The sequence below is a fragment of the Lissotriton helveticus genome, chromosome 2_1, assembly GCF_964261635.1.
Source record: "Lissotriton helveticus chromosome 2_1, aLisHel1.1, whole genome shotgun sequence".
NCBI lineage: Eukaryota > Metazoa > Chordata > Amphibia > Caudata > Salamandridae > Lissotriton > Lissotriton helveticus.
In genome coordinates, this window is record NC_136059.1 from 256,390,778 (window position 1) to 256,413,751 (window position 22,974).

Consider the following 22,974-nt stretch of genomic DNA (forward strand, 5'->3'; position numbering starts at 1 on the left):
TAATTTTGGGGGCTCCCAGTGACATCCCAGGTGGTAAAGATCATAGTGCCAAACCCAAGACTACTCCAACGTCATAGTCACACATTATGACTCTTTCCATACAAAACTGTTTCCATTAAGGTACCACCCCAAGGCATAAATAGGAGTGAGAGGTACGCCATTGGGCATAGTTATACTCACTCTAATTTCTGCATTCTCAGAGCTGGCCATGGAAACTCGGTCTGACGCACTCGAGTCTGATGTGCTACTACAGGCTCTAGACTGCTCCTCGAGATACTTTGTTCTCCCCCTACCATCAATCATCTGCATGGCCAGGGTAGACATACCTATAACTAGTAAGAGAGTTGTATTGCATTGGACACACACAGGATTATCAAAGTATGATGGCTAGTTTAAAGGCCTAGTACATCTGATTAAGCCACTTACGATGTCAGTGAATTGATTCACACGTGGGAAAAAGCTCAAAGTAAATACAAACAGAAGTTTCAAAATAAACTGGATGTTGGAGGTCAACATTCAACCTCTAGGGGTATATGTAATTGAATAAAGATTAAGATGGTGACTTTACTTGGGTGTTTAAAATTAAGGCTATTGAGTGTATTATTTGCAAAAACTTAATACATAACTGATTATGCAATTTGAAAACACATTAAATAACCATTTCTAAGCTTCGATCTCTTTCCTGACTTAAAAATGTAGCTCAGTGGGAGGCGTGGCTAAGCCTAGATGAAGATGGACGCAAGCTGGAGAGGCTCTGTGACTCTCTAGCCTCCACCACCAATTAAACCGACCAGTAATCCGAAATACGAACCAGCACAGGGCTGTATCGTCCTGAAGGTGTCGGCGGAGAACTTTGCGAGCAGACACGCTCTTCTGGTCTGCGAATAGCGGCTAGGGGGCGATATGCGGCCTGTGGTTGATCCAGAGCCGAGGACTCAATTGGAGGGCCGGGTCCCAACTCGGCAGAAACAAGAGTCGACCTCCATGGGCTGCGGTTGGGTTCTGGCTCTGCCAAATACATCGCTTATGGTGCCCTCGCTGAATCCCTGAGGTAAGGGAGCTAGGACTGGTGGGGCACGTACCAAGAGGAGATTGGGTGCTGGCGCCGTGCATCGGGGTAGGAGGCTGAGAGCAGCCATTTTTACCGTGGCTGCTTATCGGCAGGGCAGACTGCAGGACTGGGGACTGTGAGCATGAATCAGCACCAGCCAAGAAAGTATCTCTAAGTGAGGGGCCTGACGCAATAGGCGATACAATCAATATTTTGAGGTGCATCCTGAACCAAAGAGTTCATACATTTAAGACAGGAGACCAGTGGAGGGGGGGTTTGAGGGGAGTGTTGTTAGAACCTGCAGTGGTTGGGAGCATTTCCGCGCCTCCCGGGGACCCCCTCCCCCAGATATAACAAATCGATCTTAAAGTAAGGCCTGGCACTCAAAAGTAACGTGATCGGAGAGGGAATCAACCGGGTGCTTTGCGGTTTGGAGTGACTCTGGATATGTTGGAAGCTCAAATATGACCCATTAAGACCTTTTTGCCTGCAAAATGACAGACGGTGCCTGGGGGCCTGACACCAGATACCGGAGGAACCCGAGGATTCGGCTTTGGGTGACCAAGGGTTCCCTCTGAACGTCATTAAAGGCCGGCACCTGCCCCCCAAGAAAACCCTGACAGACTGAGTGGGGAGAGTGGACCTCATGACCTGCAGGCAGGCTGCAGGAAGTATTAAGGGGAACTAGGAGCTGGCTAGCAGGGACGCCCCCTCCCATTGTTTTTAAACCAGAAAGGATGGCCGGGGTTAGGGGTAATAAAGGCACCCACCAAACTAAACTGGACAGATACACAATGAACAAAAATACCGACACAGAGGCGGCGGCCAATGCGGACATGACGGCGGGAACGAGTTCAGAAGGGGGGATCCTACCCTGAAAGACATCATGGAGGCAATCAATGGGGAGTGAACGTTGCTCAAACACAGAATGGACTCAATTGTGACAGAAGAAATGCTCATCAGAGCTGACCTGCAGAAGATGAGTGAAAAGTCAAATCTATAGAAATGGTCACCTCTGACCTGCACCAAGATACAAAACCAATGCAATAGCAAATCAAGGACTTTAGAGGCCACCAGCAGAATCATGGAGTGTAAACTAGATGATTATGAGGGCAGGTCACGTCGCAATAATGTTAAGATGCTAGGGGTCCCTGAACGAGCGGAGGGGCCTACATCCGACCTCTTTGTCAAAGGACTAATCACTGATTATCTAGAACTGAGGGGCCTCTCCAATTTCTTTTCAGTTGAAAGAGTCCACAGGATACCTGGCGGCAGGCTGAAACCAGGGGCACCCACGAGACCATTGTTGACTCTTTAATTTTAGAGACCGAGACGTATTGCAAACGGCCCGTAGTGTTCCACCGGTCTCATACAAAAACAATGTGATAACCTTCTTTCCGTTTTCACAGTAAATGTCCAGAAGCAGAGACCCTCCTTTCTGGGCTTAAAACAAGTGCTTAGAGATAAGGGACTGAAATATGCACATATTTCCAGCAAAATTGAGAATTGAGGCAGAGGGAAAGACATGGTTCTTTGATACCCCTAGCAGCGCAAGAATGGCTGAAAGGATGGAGACCGGTAAAGGGAAACCATTCCAAGCAGTTCAGGGAGAAACCTCCCAAAAAACAAACGGCTCAGGAGAACGATAAGTATCGGTAATTAATCTTGAGAACCCAGAGGAATAGGGTAGCTGAGGCAACCTCAGACTCAACAGACAATCAGCGGCAAACCAACTCCATCTGAACACTGAATGAAGAGGCTGGAGACAGGCTTAGTGACATTATCCTTTAACGTTTAAAGTAATTGTGCTGGAACGTATGTAGTAATTGTACAAATGGTGGCTGGTGAAGGATTAGTTTGGGGTCAAGGCGACAAGCACTCCAAATAGTTTTAAGCCCTGATTGCAGGGACGCAGGGAGGGAGGAAGTTGGTTGTTTTCAGGTTTAGATCATGGTTTAGATGACAGAACAGTGAAAGTTAGGTTAGAAGAGAGAAGTCACACAGTGATTGACGCGAAAAACCCTCATGCCCTTATCTGTTCCCATGTAACACCAGCTCTCAGGTTGGGGCAACTGGGCATCGCAGGGGGATTAAAAATGCTGGGGCAAATCTGTTTTTGCCACAATGGGTCCACTAGCAAAAAAAGGACTTAGATTATTATCTTGGAACATCAGTGGCTTGGAAGACGAGCTCAAAAGAAGGATCGTATTCCAATTTATAAAATGACATTCTCCCGATGTGGTTTTATTACAAGGGGAACATTTAATTGGCAATACAATTAACCAATGGGGATACAAACTAGTTGTACACTCTGAATTTTCTACCGGATTTAGAGCAGAAGGGATCCAGATGAGAAAGGCCTTCCCCATATCCGTTGACCAGACCTGGGTAGACACACATGGTAGATACGCTGCAGCGTTGGGGAGCTGGTAGGGCCAGGCACCTACCATAGTGACAACGTATGTCCGTCCGGGGCTCCACACACTAGCATTTAAGGATCTAGGAGGCCTATTACTAACTGTCCCGAAGGGACGACTCCTGATAGGAGGGTATTCCAATGCTGTTGTGTCGGGACGGCTTGACTGCCACCCCCCCTCGGGGGACACAATCCACACAGTCGCACTTCTATGAATTCCTGGGGGCTATGGGATTGGTGGACGCGTGACGCACCTATTACCCCAACGGGATACAATTCACATTCCACTCAGGCGCCCACAATAGCCTTTCTAGGGTAGATCATGTACTCACCCCAGCCGACCAGGTGGGGCAAAGTAGGGAGGCACATCATCCTGTAAGGGGCATATCGGACCATTCACCGGTATGGGCTCATATCGTAGTGGGACAACAGCAAGCGGGGAGAATAGCACCAATAAATCCATGGAGCCTCCGAAGCCCTTCAGTAAGGAAAAGAGTCACACACGAAATACAGCTTTACTTCCGGGAGAACGAAGGCTCTATGGGGTCTGCCCAGATGCTCTGGGAAGCCTTTAAGACAGTGGTGAGGGGTCACGCCATTTCCTTGATGGCGGAGGCCCGAAAACGTCAGGCTAGAGGAGACATCTTGCAACTGGAGGATGAGATGATGGGAGACAATGAGGGAGTGGTCTAACTTAGGTTAGATATGAAAAAGAAATAATATAAGGACCTAGTCACAGATGCAGCAAAAGCACTAAACTGAGCCTCCCTAAATAGAATATATGAGGTCAGGAACAAGGCAGGAAAATTACTGGCATTTCTCGATAAGTTTGACCAAGCGGATCGACTAGTTACAGAGCTTACTGCAGAGAGAGGAGAAATACTATACGATCCGCAATCAATAGCGGATGAGTTTGCTACACACTGTACACAAATTTTTGCTTCCACTAATACCGTGCCCGAATGGGAATCTGGAGCCTTATTGGCAAATATGCCTCTTCCAGCCCTTACAGCTGATGACTTAACACTAATGGAAAGTGATGACAAATGAAGAAGTAGCACTGGCCTTTAGGGGCCTGCGGTCTGGAAAGGCCATGGGTCCCAACGGCTTCCCAATAGAACTTTACAAATTGGCGCCCAAAAAAATTACCCCCTACTTCAGAGATATGTATGTAGAGAGTCCTGAAGTGGGCAGACTCCTAGCAAACCTGAGACTAGCCACTATTGTGGTCATTTATAAAGAAGGTAAACCCAGAAACAAATGCTATTCATATCGTCCCATCTCATTGCTCAGCGCAGAAGTCAAGATCTTCGCAAAATTGCTGGCTTCGTGCCTGATGCAGGTTATTTCAAAACTGGTGCACCCTGACCAATGGTGCTTCATGCCAGAAAGAAACACATCACTTAACCTTTGACGACTTCGGTAGAGTCGATACGCTAAGGGAAGATGCAGTGGTGATGTCCCTAGATACCCTCAATGGCTTTCGACACAATCAAATGGCCCTATTTATTTGCAGATCTGAGTAAAATGGGATTTGGACCCCAGTTTTTGCTCTCAGAAGATTCTGGGCAAATCTCTTAATCTCCCGGTGCCTACCAAAAAATTAATGTGTCCTTGTGTAATTTAACAAGTGCTTACGCAAAGTCGAGTTTCTGCTATATAAAAGCCGGAAAACATATTGTAATTGTATTTTATGTATAGCGTTTACTACCCCTGACAAAATTCACATGACTATGTGAACACACATTTTGGGATCTGCAGTGAAGCTGATGGGGTGTGGGGGGTAGTCCAATCACATATGTCTCAGTGTTTTGTTGATACACATTGTGAAATGGATGTGAGTTTTGGGAAAGAATGAAGCAACTATCCCTGTTTAAGCACATTACCAATGCCAATAGCTCTCGTTCACGAGACCAATTGGCAAAGGTGACAGAGCTTAAAATAAGCATTGGTAAAGGCAATCGTTCCTGCTTAAAAACCTATTGACTTTAGTAATAAAAACTAACTTGCATGTGGTTCGGGGGAGTGTTGAAGCAATACAAAGGGTGAAGAGAAGCACACAGATTAGATGGAGGAATACTGAGAGCAGCGTGGGCAGAGAACCACTTAGGTAAGAGGGATCAATGTGAGTGAGGGGTGGGGGAAAAGAAGCACTCAGGCGAGACAGCAAAGTGAAGCGGGAGGTACACAGAAACAACATACAGCACAGGGGGAGGAAAGAAGCATACAATGGAGACTTCTAGGTGCTGCAGCACAGTACTGAGGTAGATTAATGGTTGAGGTGGCTCTAGTACTATCATAAGAGGGTGTTTTGGAGCAGAGTTGAGGTATGTGCCTGTCTTCGTGCCCTAGTACCAAGTAGTGCGACCAGTGTTGCGGGCCAGTACTGAGGTGGATTAAAACTGTGTGGTTCCGGTACAGAGACTAGAGCAACCAATGCTGCGGGCTATTACTGACGGGGATCAGAGATCTGAGCGGTTCCAGCAATAAGGGACTTTAGAGCTGTATCTGAGTCCAGTCCCAATATGTGTACTAAAAGAAGTGATCGCACAGATTACAATTAATAGGTCTGACTGAAATCTGGGCATTGGAGCAAAGGCACACTAGCAGGGACATCCCAGGCAAATATACACCAAGAGCAGTAGAGCACGCCTTTCAATTAAACCATTGCATGCACTTTATTAAAAAACAAAAATGTGCAGGAACAGCATAGCCGCGCGTTCAGGCCTGTGGCACCTAGTGGATAAACCGGCACACAGGGGTAGGGGCGGAGTGGAGAGCCTGAGGGGAGAGCGGAGGGTAAAGAGGTGTGGGGTAGGACGTTAAGAGGGAGCCAGGAATGGACAGAGAGAGAGAGACAGACAATACTGAAATGTGAGGCAAAAGGGAGGTATGGGGGTGAAAAATGAGGGAAGAAGGGAATGGAGGCAGAGAAAAATTGTTGGAAAATAAAACCTGCAGTTTATTTCTTTCATTCGCAGCGGTGGGCTATGAAAGCATTAAACTCAACCCCTGAAGCCAAACACGCGAATTCACAGGCAGGCATACACCGTACCATATCCCCAGGGCGATGGGGGCAGGGTAATAAATCTCTCTGCTGTTTATCTGGGCTAAGGGGCGTTATTTGTTGAGGCTGTCAAACATTTGCCGAGTGCTGGCAGCCCAGGAATACCCTGGGAGAGCCTAAGCAGCATGTCCCAGCATGGGAAAGTGATGCTTTCAGCAATCTTTGCAGGCTCCTTCTCGTTGGGCAGAAATTTAATAACAGGTAGTAAAGGGGATGGCGGGTGAGATAATGCTGGGCGCATGTGTTATTGAAAGCCGGTGCCCATGTGCCGCCTGGAGTAAGAGAGTAGTGCACACAGACTATAGAAGACACATCCTGTAACAACCGTAGTAAAAGGCTCAGTTGCCGTCGGAGGTTACAAATGAAGACACAAGCCAATGGAAAATATGGGCGTAGTGTGGGCGGGGCTTCCATTTCATACTCCACCGCAACAAGTCTCTAGAGCAGCGCATGCGTGCTGACTCGGGCTCGACCTAAAAACCGGGGCTAGACTGCACAACAGACCTAAAGCGTCTCGGGTTTTATTTTATTGGGAACAGAGCAAGCGGCGGCAGCATGAAGGAGTAAGGTAACCCTCCATTTACCAGGCACATGCGCTGACATTGTTGCTCTGGGGTAGGCTAGGTGTATGTATCTAGCTCAGAAGCATGCGCTTCCTAGCCATGCTACCAGGAAGAGTGCACGGTGCCTCTGACTGATGCGCTCGAAGCTGCACCCATGCATAGGTGACAGATATTGAAGCTCAGGGCCCAGGTAGCAAAACTATGTTTGTATGACTGGGAAGTCACTCCTTGCCCTTGTTGATGCTGAAGAGGAGTGCAGTATCGGGCAATCGATAGTCTTTGAAGTGCCTGGTTGTCAATAGTCCCTTGTGTTCGATGCCATGCCGTTTAGGCTGAGGATGGGGAGCGTTGACATCAGGGTTTAGCTTACAGGTTGTGTCTGGTCAACTCGTAGTCCAAATAATGTAATCACTGAGACGATGAACCTTGATTGTAGAATACATTTATTTAACAGCATAACCCTATGACATCGCAAGGCCAGACAAGGGGCCGGAATCCCTCAGTGAACACATCAAGAACCACATGATGTCAATGCCCAGTACATAGCCCACTTTCCATGGTTTCATCAGAGTTGGTACACATATAAGCAACTCACAATTGCACTAACCACAGGGCAGTGATACCGAAGTGAAAGAACTGTTTTTAAGTAGCTGGGATTTCAGGCTTTCTTCATTTCATAAATAAAAAGAAGGATTATTTTAGGTGAAGACTCTCTCGGCTTTAACGCTTCAGAGAAAAACCTACAATTCAGGGTCTCTTGGAGACTTTTCACTTGTACTGCAAGTTTCTATAAGGTACCCGGTCCAATGTATGCGTTGCCATTTTGGTTCTTTCTGCTTCAGATGTCCACTTAGATGTTATTTACTGGAAACGAGTCACCGGTTGAAGTATTTCCTTAATTTTGACTCATGGTCTTTCTGTCACAGACCATGATTAGCCTCATTGATGTTCTTTAGGCTTCTCAGATGCATGTACTAGGCATATATCTCCGAAGGGAAACATTTCTCAGCCCCTGTTGCAAAGATGGTTTCTTCACAGAATACATTTTATGAAAGTTCTTATTTACTAGCATGCCTGTTTATTCTTGGCATACATTCCTTTTCTAGTCCTATTCATGGATTTCTCACAATCTTTATTTTTTTTAATCAAATTTATTTTTATTTTCAGTAACACAAAACATTGCATTCGTCGGACAAACATCACACAAAGTGCACCTGTTTCCCCTGGTTATTACGTTACCATCTGGAAGCTGCCCCCGGAGGGGTAACGTCATGAGTCCGTGCATGATGGTGTGGGTAGCACCTTGCGAAGCTTTGCATAGAAGGGCTCTGGTAGCGCGCCCCTTGCCTAAGTCGTCCCAACCCCCAACTATTTCCACCCGTGCCCCGCCTCTTCCGCCCACCCCCTCCGGTGTGTTCCGCTGAATTGCGGGGGGAATCTCCCTCATACCTTCGGGATCCCATCTGTTGGTGTGGCGTGAAACTCATCTACTAGTCTAAGGACTCTGAGATATTTTGGGCAGGTAAGTTCGTGAAATTCGTGAGACAGTAGGGAGACCAATGGCGACCATATTTCTTTAAATGTGTCTGAGGTTTGCGTAAGCTAGGCTTGTATGCGTTCCATCCCCATTATATACCACAGCCGGTGAAGCCAACCTGTGTGAGTGGGTCTCTGTGTAGTGCCCCAGAGTGACAGGATGTGGTGTGTCGCTGCCCCCAGCGCCAGCCCCATTTGTCTCCCCCTAATGGACTTAAGTAGGAAGGTGAGTTTTTTAGGCAGACCCAGAATCTCATATGCGGGGAATCGGGGAATCTCCGTTCCAAAATACCCATCTACGTCATTAAGGACCTCCTCCCAATACCCTTGCACTTCTGGACATTCCCATAACAGGTGGAGCATGGTCCCTGTGAGTCCACATCCCCTCCAGCACTTGGGGTCCCTACTAGGATTGCTTTGGTGGAGTCGCTCGGGAGTCAAATGCCAATAGTAAGCCACTTTGACCGCCGACTCCCGGCTGGCCATGTTGCGAGCTGTGTGGTGCGCCCGGTAGAAGATGTCCTGCCATTCCCTGTCCGAGAGCGCTCGCCCCAGCTCCCTCTCCCACCGTGCCTGCCCTGCCGATCGAACCGCTGGAGATGGGGGGGGTCAGCAACTTATACAGTTCTGTGATCGCCCGTTTATCCGTGGATTTGGACAGGAGCCACTTCTCGTATGGCGTAAGGAAGCGGCTCACCTGTGGGAAGGTGTCCTTCTGGGTAAGCCAGTGTCGTAACTGAAAGTATTGGAAATTTTGCGGCTTGTCGATGGAGTACCCTTCACCGATATCCCGTAGGGTCATAAAGCCCTGCAAATCAAACAGGTGCCCGGCCGAGCTGCACTCCGTCCTCCTCCACTGCGGGAAGGAGCCAGGAACCATTCCCGGCTGGAACGCCGGGTTGTCAATTAGCGGTGTCATGGGCGAGGGAAAGGACGTGAGATCCCTGGCCACCGCAACCGCATCCCAGACCTGAAGGAGGGTCCTAGTGATGGGTGATTTCTTGATAAATGCCGGTCTATCTTGGCGCGCTAAGAATGGGATTCTCCATAGTGGCATCCCCGCCATGGCCCTGTCTTGGAACAGCCATCACTTCTCCGAGGATGGCCTAGACCATTCCACGAGGTAACGCATCTGTGTTGCTCGGAAGTACCGCTGTAAGTCGGGCACTCCCAGCGCTCCATATGCCGGTACGCGTGTGATCAGGTCTCGCCTCATCCTAGAAAGTTTACCTGCCCAGACGTCGTGCTGTATCGCATATTGCAGCTTTTTGAGCATGCCTATGGGAGGGGTGACCGGGATGGTCTGAAAGAGTTTAACACTTTTGGCAGCCGGGACATCTTGACCGCAGCCACCCGGCCAAGCCAAGAAAGCGGCTGCTGTCGCCACCTCCGAATATCCCCTTGGATGCGTGTAAGGAGCTTGGCGTAGTTCACTGCGACTGTCTGAGCTGTGGCCGGCGTCAGTTCGATCCCTAAGTATGGGAGCGCCAGTTGTGTGGACAATCCTCCCAATTGCAACGAGCCTCTGTTGGCCGGACGAGTGTTGCACCCCAGGGGGAGAACTACCGATTTCCCGACATTCATTCTGAAGCCCGACACCTTCCCAAACCGCTCCATTTCCTCCAGAAATGCCGGTATCGAGACTCTGGGGTTGTCCACCGCAACCAGAATGTCGTCCGCATACAGACTGATGGTGTGTTTCTCGCCCCCGAATGTAATGCCCGTGATGGCCCGGTTGTCCCGTACGTGTTGGGCGAAAGGTTCCATATAGAGGGCGAACAACAGCGGCGAGAGCGGGCAGCCCTGCCTCGTACCCCGGCGGACGGCAAACGGCCTGGAGCTCGTTCCGTTCACCCTGATTGTCGCTTGGGGTGAAGCGTAACAGCTCGCCGCCCTGAACCTGTCGCCCACCCCGAATCTCGCAAACGTCCTATCTAGATGGGTCCAGTCCACCCGGTCAAGCGCTTTTTCGGCGACGACTGACAGGAGGGCCGCATCAGACGCGTTGTAGTGTGCATTATCAATCACGTGCATCAGGTGCTTAGTGTTGTCTGCGCTTTGACGGGAGGGTATAAAGCCCGCCTGGTCCGGCTCTATTATGCCCGGGAGACACGGGCCTAGTCTCGAGGCCAGAATCCCCGTGAAGAGTTTTAGGTCAAGATTGAGGAGAGAAATTGGCCGATACGCCGCACATTGGGTCGTGTCTTTACCTGGCTTCGGCAGGACAATAATGGCAGCCTCCAACATCTCCCGCGGGATCGAACCTGGGCCTTGAAAGGAGTTAAACAGTTTCGTCAGCAGTGGGGCCAAGAGGGGGCAGAAGGATTTATAAAAGCCCGACGAAAATCCGTCCGGGCCTGGCGCTTTAAGTGGTTTGAGACAGGCAATGGCGGAGATCACTTCCTCCAGCCGTATGGGGGCATCCAAAGCCGTGGCATTTGTCTCGTTGAGGGCTGTTACCTCTGCTCCGTCTAGATAAGCTATGCCCGCCTCAGCATCTGAGGCCGGCTCCGCCTTGTAAAGCGTGGCGTAAACGACCTGAATGCCTCCGCGATGCGATCGTCCTCTCGGAGCTCCTCACCACCCTCCTCGCGAATGACTAGGATCTTGGACCGGACGGTTTTCGCCTTCAGTTTAATGGCCAGTAAGCGGCCTGTCTTATCCCCCCTACTTAGTACGTATGTTTAAGGCGCAGTGCCGCATATTCTGCCCGATCCAGGTCGAGGCTCGCAAGCTGCGCTCTGGCCGCCTTCAGCTTGCGCCAGATCCTTGGAGCCCCGGTTCGACTGTGCACCCGCTTCAACTCCAGTACCTGCGCTGTCAGTTCTTGCCGGTGTTCCTTCCGTTCCTTGTTGTTCGCCGCCGAGATCGCTATAAGCTCCTCTCTAATGACCGCCTTGAGTGCCCCCCATACTGCCGCCAAGGCCACCTCCCCCGTGTCGTTCTGACTCAGGAAGTTCGAGATGCTTCGGGAAAGCTGTTGCGTTACCCCCTTGCGGGAAAGTAGATTCTCTCTAAGGCGCCAGCTACCCCTATGTGATTGCATGCGCGGGACCCTCAAGTGCATCACCACTGCATCGTGGTCTGATAGAGCTGCAGGGGTAACCTCCAAATCCTGTACCATGGGGACCAAGTCTGTGGAGCTGAGAAAGTGGTCTATTCTAGCGTACATTCGGTGCACGTGTGAATAGAAAGTGTACCCCGGGCCAGCGTGGTGTACCTCCCTCCATGTATCTATGAACCCCCGACTGGTGAGCCAGCGCATCCCTTCCGTAGAAAGCGCTCCAGAGTCGCCGAACCGCCGACCTGATCTATCCCTCTCATTGTCCATAACCAAATGTATGTCCCCGCCTAACAGTGTGTGTCGTGAGCTCGTGGTCATGACCTCTGACAGTGCCCCTGTAAGGAATGCCTCTTGTATGGTGTTGGGAGCGTAAATGGACCCTATTGTGAGTGATAGGTTTCCAATGTGAACAGTGTGGGCCAATAGCCTGCCTTTGATTTCTGCCACTTTGTCTCCCACCCGGCCCTTGAAGTGCCTAGCAAATAGCAGTGCCACTCCCGCTTTTTTTCTCAGCAGTGGAGAAGTAGAGCTGGGTCGGGAATGCCCTAGACTTCATGCGATGCCAGTCTTTGGCCAACAAGTGCGTCTCCTGGAGGAGGCACACCGCAGCCCCAGAGTTCTCTAAGTAGGAGACCACTGCCCTTCTCTTGATGGGGTTGTTGAGCCCCTTAACATTGAGGGTAATAACCTGAATGGATTCGTCAGCCATGAGGAGGTATGCATCGCATCACTCTGTTCCGCTGTCTTTCACCGAGAGTTCTGGGCCTCGCGGCTCCGTTTGCAATGGCGGTCCCGCGCCACAGGGCCTCCGCCGCCCACCTCGGTCCGGCCCGCGCCGGGGGCTCGAGCACCCGCCCCCCGAGTTGTCGTGCTCCTCACCTCCACGAGCGGCCGCTCTCTCTTCAGCCTCTCTTGGCGTTCGCCGCTTATCCGCGCCGTGTAGGCCCAAGCCGGGGCCTCGAGTAGCTGTTCGCGCCGCCAGAGCCTAGGCCCCTCGCCGTCAGTCTCGTCACCGCAGTCCGCCGCCCGGCTCTGCTCGTGCCTCTCTCCGCTGTCAGGGGAGACCGGTCGCTGCGTTTGTGCGGCCCACAGCTGCCACGATGGGCCCCTTCGTTGATGGTGCTCCGTACGCCGGGCCGCTCTCGGTGCGTCCCCAGCCGGCAATGGACGCCGCGGCCCCCTCGCAGGTCTCGCTCCTTCGCCCGGACCTTGCTGCGACCTCAGTGTCTCCGGTCCGCGTCCCGCTTACCGCAGGCAGTCGGCACGGGGCTTGGAAGGCGAGGGGATATGCTTCAGTGCACGGCCAGGGGACTAAGGACGAGGATCCTCAGTAATCCACAATCCACGTCTTCTCAGGCCGCCATCTTGGCCACGCCCCCACCGCCATCTTGGCCACGCCCCCACCACCATATTGGCCACGCCCCCTGCCGGCATCTTGACCACGCCCCCCCCCCCCCCTACCACAATCTTTAATATGTAAGCCAGTGGTAAGACTGTTTGTCCTTCACAAAGATTTTGTTTGACCTATAGAGTATACTTTCAAGTTTTGTGGCTTTAACCTGCTTCCAGAGGCTTTAACCTAAACCCCATGTTACTGCATCCACGTTCCTACCACGGGGAGATTCCTAGGTGGCGTTGTATTCATTTCTTCTTCTTGGGGAGGATTACACAATGCCCTACAGCTGAGGGAACACATTTGTAACTGCATTGGAAGGAAGTCCATTTACACTTTGGTCAGCATCACTGCTTATACTTTGCCTCGTCGAGTATTTTAGGATAAAGTCAGCAATTCTTTGTAGGAATGCTAGCTTTGGTAATGAGGTACACGAGGGTAAGAACCTTGAACAAAGGGTCCCCAGGTGATCCTATTTTTTCCTCGCGACTCTGGACCAATATAGATTCCCTGGATGTTGAGTGTGATGGAGACGTTTGTGTTTGCCTGAGCTACTAGCTGCCTGCAAACCATCATTACAGACGGGTACAGTTGTTGGGGGATGCTGCTACCAACTGTATGTATCTGTTGTATGCCCTGTGGGTATGTACCTCTAACATTTTACAGCTCAGCGGTGCACCCAGGAGTTGGGTGGATCAGGGACGGTGTTCACCTCGAATCACTAAGCAATGTGTTCCAGAGACGCGGTTCAAAACAGCACTTCGCTATACAGTTATTAAAGAAAGGAGTTCTAGAGGAGAATTCAGGAAAACCATGAACTGCAACATGGAAAAGTAGTACAATACAGAAATAATAAGGTACAGCTGCAGCAAATCCCATTTAAATGCATTGAGTCATTGGCATGAAGGCCCTCAGTGAAAGGAGCAATGCAGATTAATAGGCAAAATCTATAATAAGCCAAGTCTGAAATGTTAAGCAAAATCAGTAAGAAATCGGGCAGCATCCCTGGTAGAGGCCATAGAGATCTGTCTCCACTCCAAATTCACTGGTTTATATAGCCATTTTCTCAATGAGAAAGCTTTAGAACTGCATTTCATGGTGGTGTAAGGAAAGAGTTAGATTTTCAACAAATCATTTTACAGATTATAAATGGTCACATAGCCCTACCACCTTAGCATCAGGGATTCCCAAACTGTGGGTCGCCAGCAGATTTTGGGTGGATTCACAAGCAGATTTTGGGTGGGTCCAAGCAATAAACAAAGGTGCCTTTTAAAATTCTATGTTTATCTTGTCACATTTAAGGGCTTCAAAGACAGAGGTCAAATGTCAGGCTGTTTTATTATTTTAACATGGGGCTTGCAGTTTACTTTTGTTCTTAAAGTGAATTATGTGACAAGCTTCCTAGAGTACAGGTGAAGGAAAGGCTGTAGGATGTTTTTTTTTTTTTTTGGAACACACAACGAAATGTAAATACCTGTAAATTATTTGTATGCGTTCAGCAGTCAGGAAAGCAAAAATTAACCCCTCCCATGCTCATGACGAGCTGAGCTTGTCATGAGCCACGGCGCTCTGGTGCTCATGACGGAACGCTCAGGTGCTGGGAGAATTCCCCTGCTATGCTGAGCGTTCCACGGGAGCCGGTGCACCTGTGACGAGCACAGCTCGTCATGAGCACAGGAGTGCCGTGGCTCATGACGAGCTGAGCTAGTCATGAGCATGGGGGCGCTCTGCGTGCCCTCCTCCCCACCAGCACAGCGGGGGAATTACCCCTGCAGCGAAGGGGTTAAGGATAGTTTTTTTGTAAAAAAACCAATTGTGCTGGAGATTTTAATAGGATTTTAAATAGGATCAAAACAATAAAGTCTTCACTTGGTGATCCACAAATGATGAATATTCACTGAATCTGCTACCACTTGATTCTTTAAGTGCATTAAAAAATCCATTAAAGGTATATGGGTTGAAAAGAATTGTCGTTCTAAAAAGTTGGTCGTGGTTCTAAATAGTTTGGGAACCACTGCTCTACATGAATATTAATTCTGCCCCTCTGACGGAATGTCATTCGGAGGTGTCAGAATAAATTAGATTCATAAACAGTGAATCATTGTAAATTAACACAGTACTGCATGCAAGCGAAAAGCCCACAATAAACTGTAAGAAAGCTAGAGGCCCTTCTTTCAGAACAGTGTCATTATTCAGAAACAAATCCACATCTTGCTGCAAGTAGTATCAGGAAGAAATACAAACCAAGAATAGACATGGTACTGTAACATCCATTTTCGACAATATGGCGTTGAGGCCTAGCCTAGACAATATGGCGTTGAGGCCTAGCCTAGACAATATGGCGTTGAGGCCTAGCCTAGACAATATGGCGTTGAGGCCTAGCCCTCACCTAGTTAGGCTAACCTAGTTAGGTTAAGTGAGTAAAACACACTTTTAACAGGTCATAGCAAATTTGTAACAACTTTAGTAGTTCCAGGTCATTATACACAGGTACATTTGTGTGTAGATTAACTGCTCTCTACACTCTTAATAGTGTGCATTTTGATTAAAACGGACAAAGGCTCAGAGTAGAAGTGTTGGGGAACTCTGTTACCAATTGTATGGGTCTGTTGCTGAGTCCTGTGGGTGATGGTGTCATTGGACTTGGATATTTTTTGTTGTGTCTGTGGTTGTGTGGGAAGAATAGTGCTCCTTTCTTTGTTACTTTTTTGACCTGCCTCCGTAGGTCATATGTCTTGAAGTAACCAAAGGAATGCATCTTCATGTTTTACGCCATGTTATCCTCTGCTGTGTTTTTTATTCCTCTAAATTGTAAAAGTGCATGAAATGTCCATAGGGAATTCTGTCTCTGAGGACCACGACAACTGAAAACAATAGCAACAAGAAATATTTTGGCGGACGAGTTACTTCCTCGGAGATAAATATGAGCCGATTGTCCAGAAGGAAGAATGCATGTTATAATATAGAAATGAAGAGAAATGTATTACAGTTCCGTCGTTATATTGTATACATCATATTGTAAAAGAAATTCAGTATAATTTCGGAGGTCGTGACTGAACGGTGCAAATAAGGCAGATATTAAGGGAAATGTTTTAACTCTGGGTGTCTTTGTTTCTAGAACGGAACTAAAGAGAACTCCCTCGACGTGCTGGGGACGGATATCTGGGCAGCAAATACCATTGAGTCCTCGAGGTAAGAATGTTAATTTCAGCTCAAAAATGCCAACTGAAAGGTTAACTCTTTTTGATGAATCTGTGGTTACCAGGTGACGCTCTTTTGAATGAGAGGTGAATGATGGGTACTAAATCCCATCCGTGCTACATTTGGGTCATTGTAGGCAGCTACTTTACACTGTACATGTGAGATGGTGAGATGCACACCTTTGTACTCCTTATCTGCTCATATTGTTTGAAAGTCTGTTTAACAGCTTCAGACTCGTTCTGGCGTGCAATGCTCGATACGCGCTCCGTCCAATTGCGCTTGCAAGTAAACATGAACACACGGAGACCCATTTCAATCCCCTGTCAAGCATCACAGCCTGGTCCGTTACTCAATAGATCCAATAAATCAAATTGGTATGTGTACTCTTAGTTTTCTATACTCTTTTTCTCCATTCTTATCCAGCATTTTTCAATTGTTTATCGATTTATTTTATCCATTTTTCCTTGGAAATTGGTTAAACATTGATAAAATAAATCGATAAACAATTGAAAAATGCTGAATAAGAAGGGAGAAAAAGAGTATAAAAACTAAGAGTACACATACCAATTTGATTTATTGGATCCGTGTGTTCATAGCTACTTTACACTGCCACCAGGGGCACTGAAAATTGCTTAAAAGGTCCTTTGTTGCTAAGGATTGGGAAAAATTCATAAATTGTCAAATATAATTTTAACGGGTGAACAGGAAAACAAATTGAGAGAGGGGTTATGGCAAAAGCTTAAGGTCACAGAGCATCATTACATTACCTATATAAAACTTCTGAAAGCGGACAGTTAATTAAAATGTATTGAATGATATTCCAATGTTTGACCATTTTCAGTGACATTTATACTATATAAACCTGTTTATTTGAACATTAGTTTAAGCAACTTATCTTTATTTGTTATATAGCAATGGGGTAACCAGAAAAGGCCACAGGACCCGTGTAAATTATGGTACACAAAAGTAATGTCATAGTGGAAACAGTTACATATTATGCACAAAACAAGAGAAACAATAATTACTTCCATCAAAATTAGACACCACCATTCAAGTTGTTCACTGTTAGTGGTTGTGATTTTATTTCATCACAATATGGGCTAGTATCCAGATTCAATATAACAAAACGTTTCAGGTTAGAACATTTCAAGCAATGGTGCAAAAAGAGGGGTAGTGAGTGTGGTGAAGATGAAATGCAAAAAGGAAGTAGTGTGTCTATATACATCAACTACAATATTTACAGCCTATCCAGCCAGATGTATGGCATATACAGAAATGATAAATCGTAACACATTGTATCAGATGCAGATAATGAGTCTCTGTCATCAGTGTCTGAACAAATGAAAAAAACAGTGTTGACGTTTCGACCCCTAAGCAAAACAGCAAATTTGTCGCCTTGTGAGTGGGGTCTTCATCAGGACTGGGGTGATGGAGGGTTAAAAAGCACCAGGAACTTCAGCGAGAGAGCTTCAGGCTTGGATAGTTGCCAGCTAGGCCTTGTGGGCTCTTAGGTAGTTAAAGAATTCTTCGAAGGAAAAGCGTAGAGGTTGACCACCTGTTATTAAGCACACCATGCTCACATGAAGAGGTGTGGCGCCGCGGCCAGGGCGACTGACGCTGGAATCTGGGGGCCACGGTTCGATCCCCGGCTCCGGCGGCAGGTTAGCCCAGCACCATGTGACTCTGGGCAATAGCTTGCTTAATCTTCCCGACGGCCCCCCCAGCGCCTAGAGACCCTTACGGGTGATTGTGCGCTTTACAAATGTGGACTTTACTTTACTTTTACATAGGGTTTTAGTCCAACCCACCTCATCTATACTGAAAAACATCCATGAGCTCCTCCCTCGTAGCGAGGGGGTTGTAGCCCGCATAAAGACTAGGCCTTTCACTCGAGGAGGTACCCCTATGATGAAGCATGACATCTCTGGTGTGTGAGGGGAACCGTCCTTGAAAGGGATCCCCCTCTAGCACAAGGTTGATTACACTCTGTTGCACTCTGTACTGCTCGTCTGGACCCGTGGCCTTTTTTGTGATGAATTACCTGGCAGATCCCTGAATCCAGAACTAACATTGGTTGCCAGCCTGGACCTTTTTCCTTTTGTGGAAAGACGGACAGGTGTGTGCCTAGCAGAGTAAACTATCTTTTCATGTAACACGATTCCTCATTCAAACAGCAAATCTACCCACTTTATCGGAGTACGTTCAAAGTGCATTGACATTTTAAGCCATGTTGTTTCGCATTATAAGTCTTAGACATTTCTTGCTTTATAGGTCCGCGTATTGAGGTTTTAATACTGAGCTCCAATAATATCGACTGCAGACTATCGACTATTACTATACCCTCAAGGTGTTGACGGGTGCTTACCTTGTCAAGGTAAAGAGATAAGGAGTTAACTATAAATCTACACTTACCTTTGCATTCTTAGCTTGATGATCTAGCAGTCGTTGATGTTCCGCAGATGGAGGTTGCAGCTCGATAGTTAATCCTCAGTATTGTGTTACCACGCTGGACAGTGCTTGGGTATACATTCAAATGTTGACAGAGATCCTTGGTAGCCACATCGTTTGTTAAATTAGCTTTTCCCACCTATAAAAAGTTGAGTTTCGTGGAGCACCAGTCTCTACTGTCTAGAGGTGCATCAATCTACTCATCTGGAAGTTGGTTGTAGTATAGGTATGACTGTTGTGGGTGTCTGTGAACTTTCCCTTTATGGCTCTATACATTGGGGAGATATGGGCTCCAGTGCGCGATGATGCTTTAGGAGTTGCTGAAAGGTAGGGTATATGTCCGCTTATGTTTTAACGAGTGCCTAACTTAGTTGTTCCAGCCTGAAATGCATGCACAGCATTCAGACAAAACGGATTTCTGATAACTTACAATATGTGCATTCAGTGCGGGCATTAGATTGCCTACACCTGGGCTTCACATCTTCTGTCTCTGTCTGTGGGAGGGTATCTCAATAGGCTGGTCTCCGGCTTAAACATGTTCTCCGAGCAGTTAGAAAACCTGCTGCTTCTCTACGGTAGCCTGGTTTTATACTGCACGCACTGTAAACTGCAATGTAACGTAAAGGACGTAACATGTCAGAAAGTAAGAAACTGGATTTGGTGGGGAAGTCATCATGAAACATCATACACATATTGTGTAAATATCTATACATGGGTATATTGCATCCGTGTTACTGCACTTAGCCTATTAACACCGTTTTATTAAGTGGTAAGACCCATATGCCACTCCAGAAACGTGCATTTTGCAAAACTCTGTGTTCTCTGAGGCACATTGCATCTTACTTCATTAACTTGTGGAAACTGACAGTTTTCACAGATTATTATATGGCATTTTCCACACTGGAGTGGAAGCACACTTAAAAATGACTTAGTGTGTTGCTTTATTCTTTGATTGGTGGGATAGGAGAGGGAACACCTAGATATTTACTTGGGATTTAGAGATAGGAGTTGCTTCAAAGATATTCTCTTTGGAGAGAAAGATACATTTACAATGCACATTTACCAACGTATTACTTGTGTAGACAGTCAACATTATCAGGAACTATATGGCTTTTGTGGGCTTCTGCAGTCTATGGAATATTTGTGAATCTCATAAAAGTTGGAAATTTCCTTAGTTTTGAAAGAAGTCTGTGAGTTGGGCTACTTGACCGTGGAGATGTGTATACAGCAGTGTTTATCTAAAGGGTTCAATTTGTTCTGTGCGTGCTGGTTGGGCAAACGTTTTGTGTTTGGACTTCGAGCATTTTGTGATCTGACAGATTTGTACATACTGAAAAAAGATAATATTTTAAATAAGGTCTTGGTAAAAATGTTAAGATCGAATTGTGTTTTTCAGTTCAACGTACACAGTTTGTGCCTGAGAGTCCTCCTCTGATGTAATACGCTGCTTAACATTTCTTTCCTCAGTGGTGCATCTTGGGACTTCCAGCCCGAAAAGTTGGGCTTTACACAGTTTCACCGGAAGCACCGCAACACCCCTAAACATCCGCTCCCTCAGATAGACAGAGAAGGGTAAGAACTGTTGTTTACCTGCGCACGATCTGTTTCATAAGCGCCGTAATATGGTGGAGGGATGTGATGTTGTAAAGTTGCCTTGTTGTAATAGCTGATCAATGAGAAGAGTGCGCTCTCTCTTTAATGGTTTTTACTTTGGGGTATAGAATGTTATTCGAATTTAAGAACCAATGTCTAAGCTCTGGGTTTGTTTATGGCTTGGTAATTTAAAATATGCGATTATCAATGTTTTTTGATAGGCAATAGTAGTAGCCATATTAATAGTTGAGTGGTTGTTGGTTTTGGTGTTAGGATGGTGAGCATGTGTACATCACTCTGTCATGGTATCAATTGCTTTAGGGGTCTGTTATTTTCTGTTCATTATCCCAGGTCTAGTCTGGTCTGTAAGTTTCACACCTCTGGATTGTATTCCGCTAACAGTGTCTTTTTGCTTGTTACCTCTTCAATCTGCTCCTTACTTGTGAGACTTATTTAATTAGATCTCTTGTGTGATTGATTGAGCGGTGTCAGTGGGCTGTCCGCGGTGGTCCTTTTTATGTGGGCTATTTTGAACTACTGTTTCAAAGGCCTTTGCCTAATTGCATTTGGCTGGGAATATTTTAGTTATGCTTTACGCCTGAGAAGATGTCTGTAAAGTTTATTCCCAATGCTTTGTTTAAATTAATTTAATGCGCTAAACTTTTCTTCATTGTAAATACTGACACTCATCTAGGTGGTAATGTTTTCACTTATGTTGGTGATCTCTTTAGAAGACAGTTTCAAAAGTATGACCTATGTCCATCTCTTGGCATTTTTGCACAAGTCCTGTATACCCTTCAAAGACCATAGGAGCTCTAGATTGAAAGGAATAGACCTCATAATGCGTATAAATCCATTTATGGTTTTCTATTCATCAGTGGAGACACTTGGTTCTAACTGTATACTGTTCTTGTCTGTTAATATGTTTGTTATTGCACGACTCAAGACAGTTTGTCATTCGTGTACATTCAGCTACTGCAGAACTTCAAAGTATTGTGAACTGTGATAGTCTGCAGAGGTTTGTGTCACTATCTTACATTTGGACATCAAATGGGATGCGCACAGCAGAGTCAGTGAAGTGGATACAGAATGGAGTGAAGGAACAAACTGGCAAAGATCTGAGAGTTGCAATGTTTGCAGTTGAAGTTATATGTTTTATAATATAATCACTCAATGTAGTTACACAATTTTCGCTGCTTGTTCAGAAAACTACAGGCTGAAATGTCTCCAAACTAGGTGTGGTCTACAGAGCTGAAGAAATTTAATTCTGAAACAAATTGTGTATTTGTCATATCTTTCCAACATTTCACCTATAGAACTCACTCTCTTCACAAATGATGATTCGTAGAAAAGTATCTACTTTTGATTCCACCAATGCAACTTGTTCATTTGAATCTACCTAGAGATAGTGGGTTCAAGACCTACTAAAGCAACATGACTTTTGTACTTGAAGGTAGAGATAGGGATGTTGTATTATCATCACTCTCTTCACTGTATCTCCAAGCAATAAATAACATGTTGGATGGACATCATGTACATGAAACTAATAAAAATGATTTAAATTAAACTATGTAGCAATCAGAATGTTAAGAACCAGAATACATAAAGTACTTAAGTGAACTGGGCACGAGCTTCACCATTTAAATAATAAATCAAAAGTGCTGAGACACAGGACCGGGGTTATGTGAGTCACATAAAAGGATGGCACTTACTCAAATAAAAAAAATGAATGGGACACAATTTGAAACCCTAAAGGGGTATTTAACATTTTGTTTCTTTATCAAATATAAAAAGTAGTTCGTAAGTCAAATTTAAAAAAAAGCATAAATAATGCATCAAATAATGAAACTTCACGAGAATTAATGTAAGGTCTATCTTAAATGCCAGAATCAAAGTATAGTTCAGCAAGAGGACTTGCTTAGAATCTGCTCAGCTCAAAGTCGAGAACATTTCAAGTTTAATTCAATACTCAGACTAGCGCAGAGTCTGCACAGTTTTTAAATCAAGAAAGTTTTAAATATCAACAGACAGACCAACATGGAGTCTGTCTTCAAGAAAGTGCGCTAATTGTCTAAGTAAAAATTAACAACTTAATTTGTGAAGCAATTGTCATTGACAAAATGATTGAACAGGGCTTTTTTAAATAAATGTTAGGGATTCCATGTTACTCTCCGATCATGGGCATAAAGAAGCAGAGTGTATAGTACAGGACTTGCGAAAAAGGTACGATACACTTATCTCATGTCGTCCCATGGTACCAAATCCTGCAGTAATGTTATTTCTGATTTCTGCAAAAGCTGAGTGGTGTACTATCCTAGACTTGTGTCAAGCATTTTTCTGTATTCCTCTTTGAGTATAGTCAGTATATGTTTTGTGTGCAGAATCGAAAACTAAGCTTCTCATTTGGTGTAGAATTCCAAAAGGGTGTAAAAAGAATCCTTTATGTTCGAGGCATGTGGGCTGCTAAATTCATATCTATTGCATAGATCGCCGCCTAGTGAGTCTTCGAAGTATCACGAGATAGGTGGCTCCTCCCCTGGACTACAGTGCGCATGGGCATCGACTCCATCCCCAGATTGTTTTTTTCCGCCATTGGGTTCGGATGTGGTTTCGACGTCTCCGTGTCGGAACCGAAAAACGTT

General features: G+C 46.4%; 1 protein-coding gene across 4 annotated transcripts in view; it reads left to right on the forward strand.

Annotated features, from left to right (window-relative positions):
• CTIF (cap binding complex dependent translation initiation factor) overlaps window positions 1-22,974 on the forward strand; it is a 954,573-nt gene that overhangs the window by 205,911 nt on the left and 725,688 nt on the right. For 2 of the 4 annotated variants that reach the window (XM_078674781.1, XM_078674780.1), the window contains exons 4-5: window positions 16,209-16,282; window positions 20,207-20,311. In XM_078674781.1, the coding sequence (XP_078530907.1) occupies window positions 16,209-16,282; window positions 20,207-20,311 (179 nt within the window). The remainder of the gene's footprint in view (window positions 1-16,208; window positions 16,283-20,206; window positions 20,312-22,974) is intronic. The other 2 variants (XM_078674783.1, XM_078674782.1) reach the window with 1 other exon arrangement.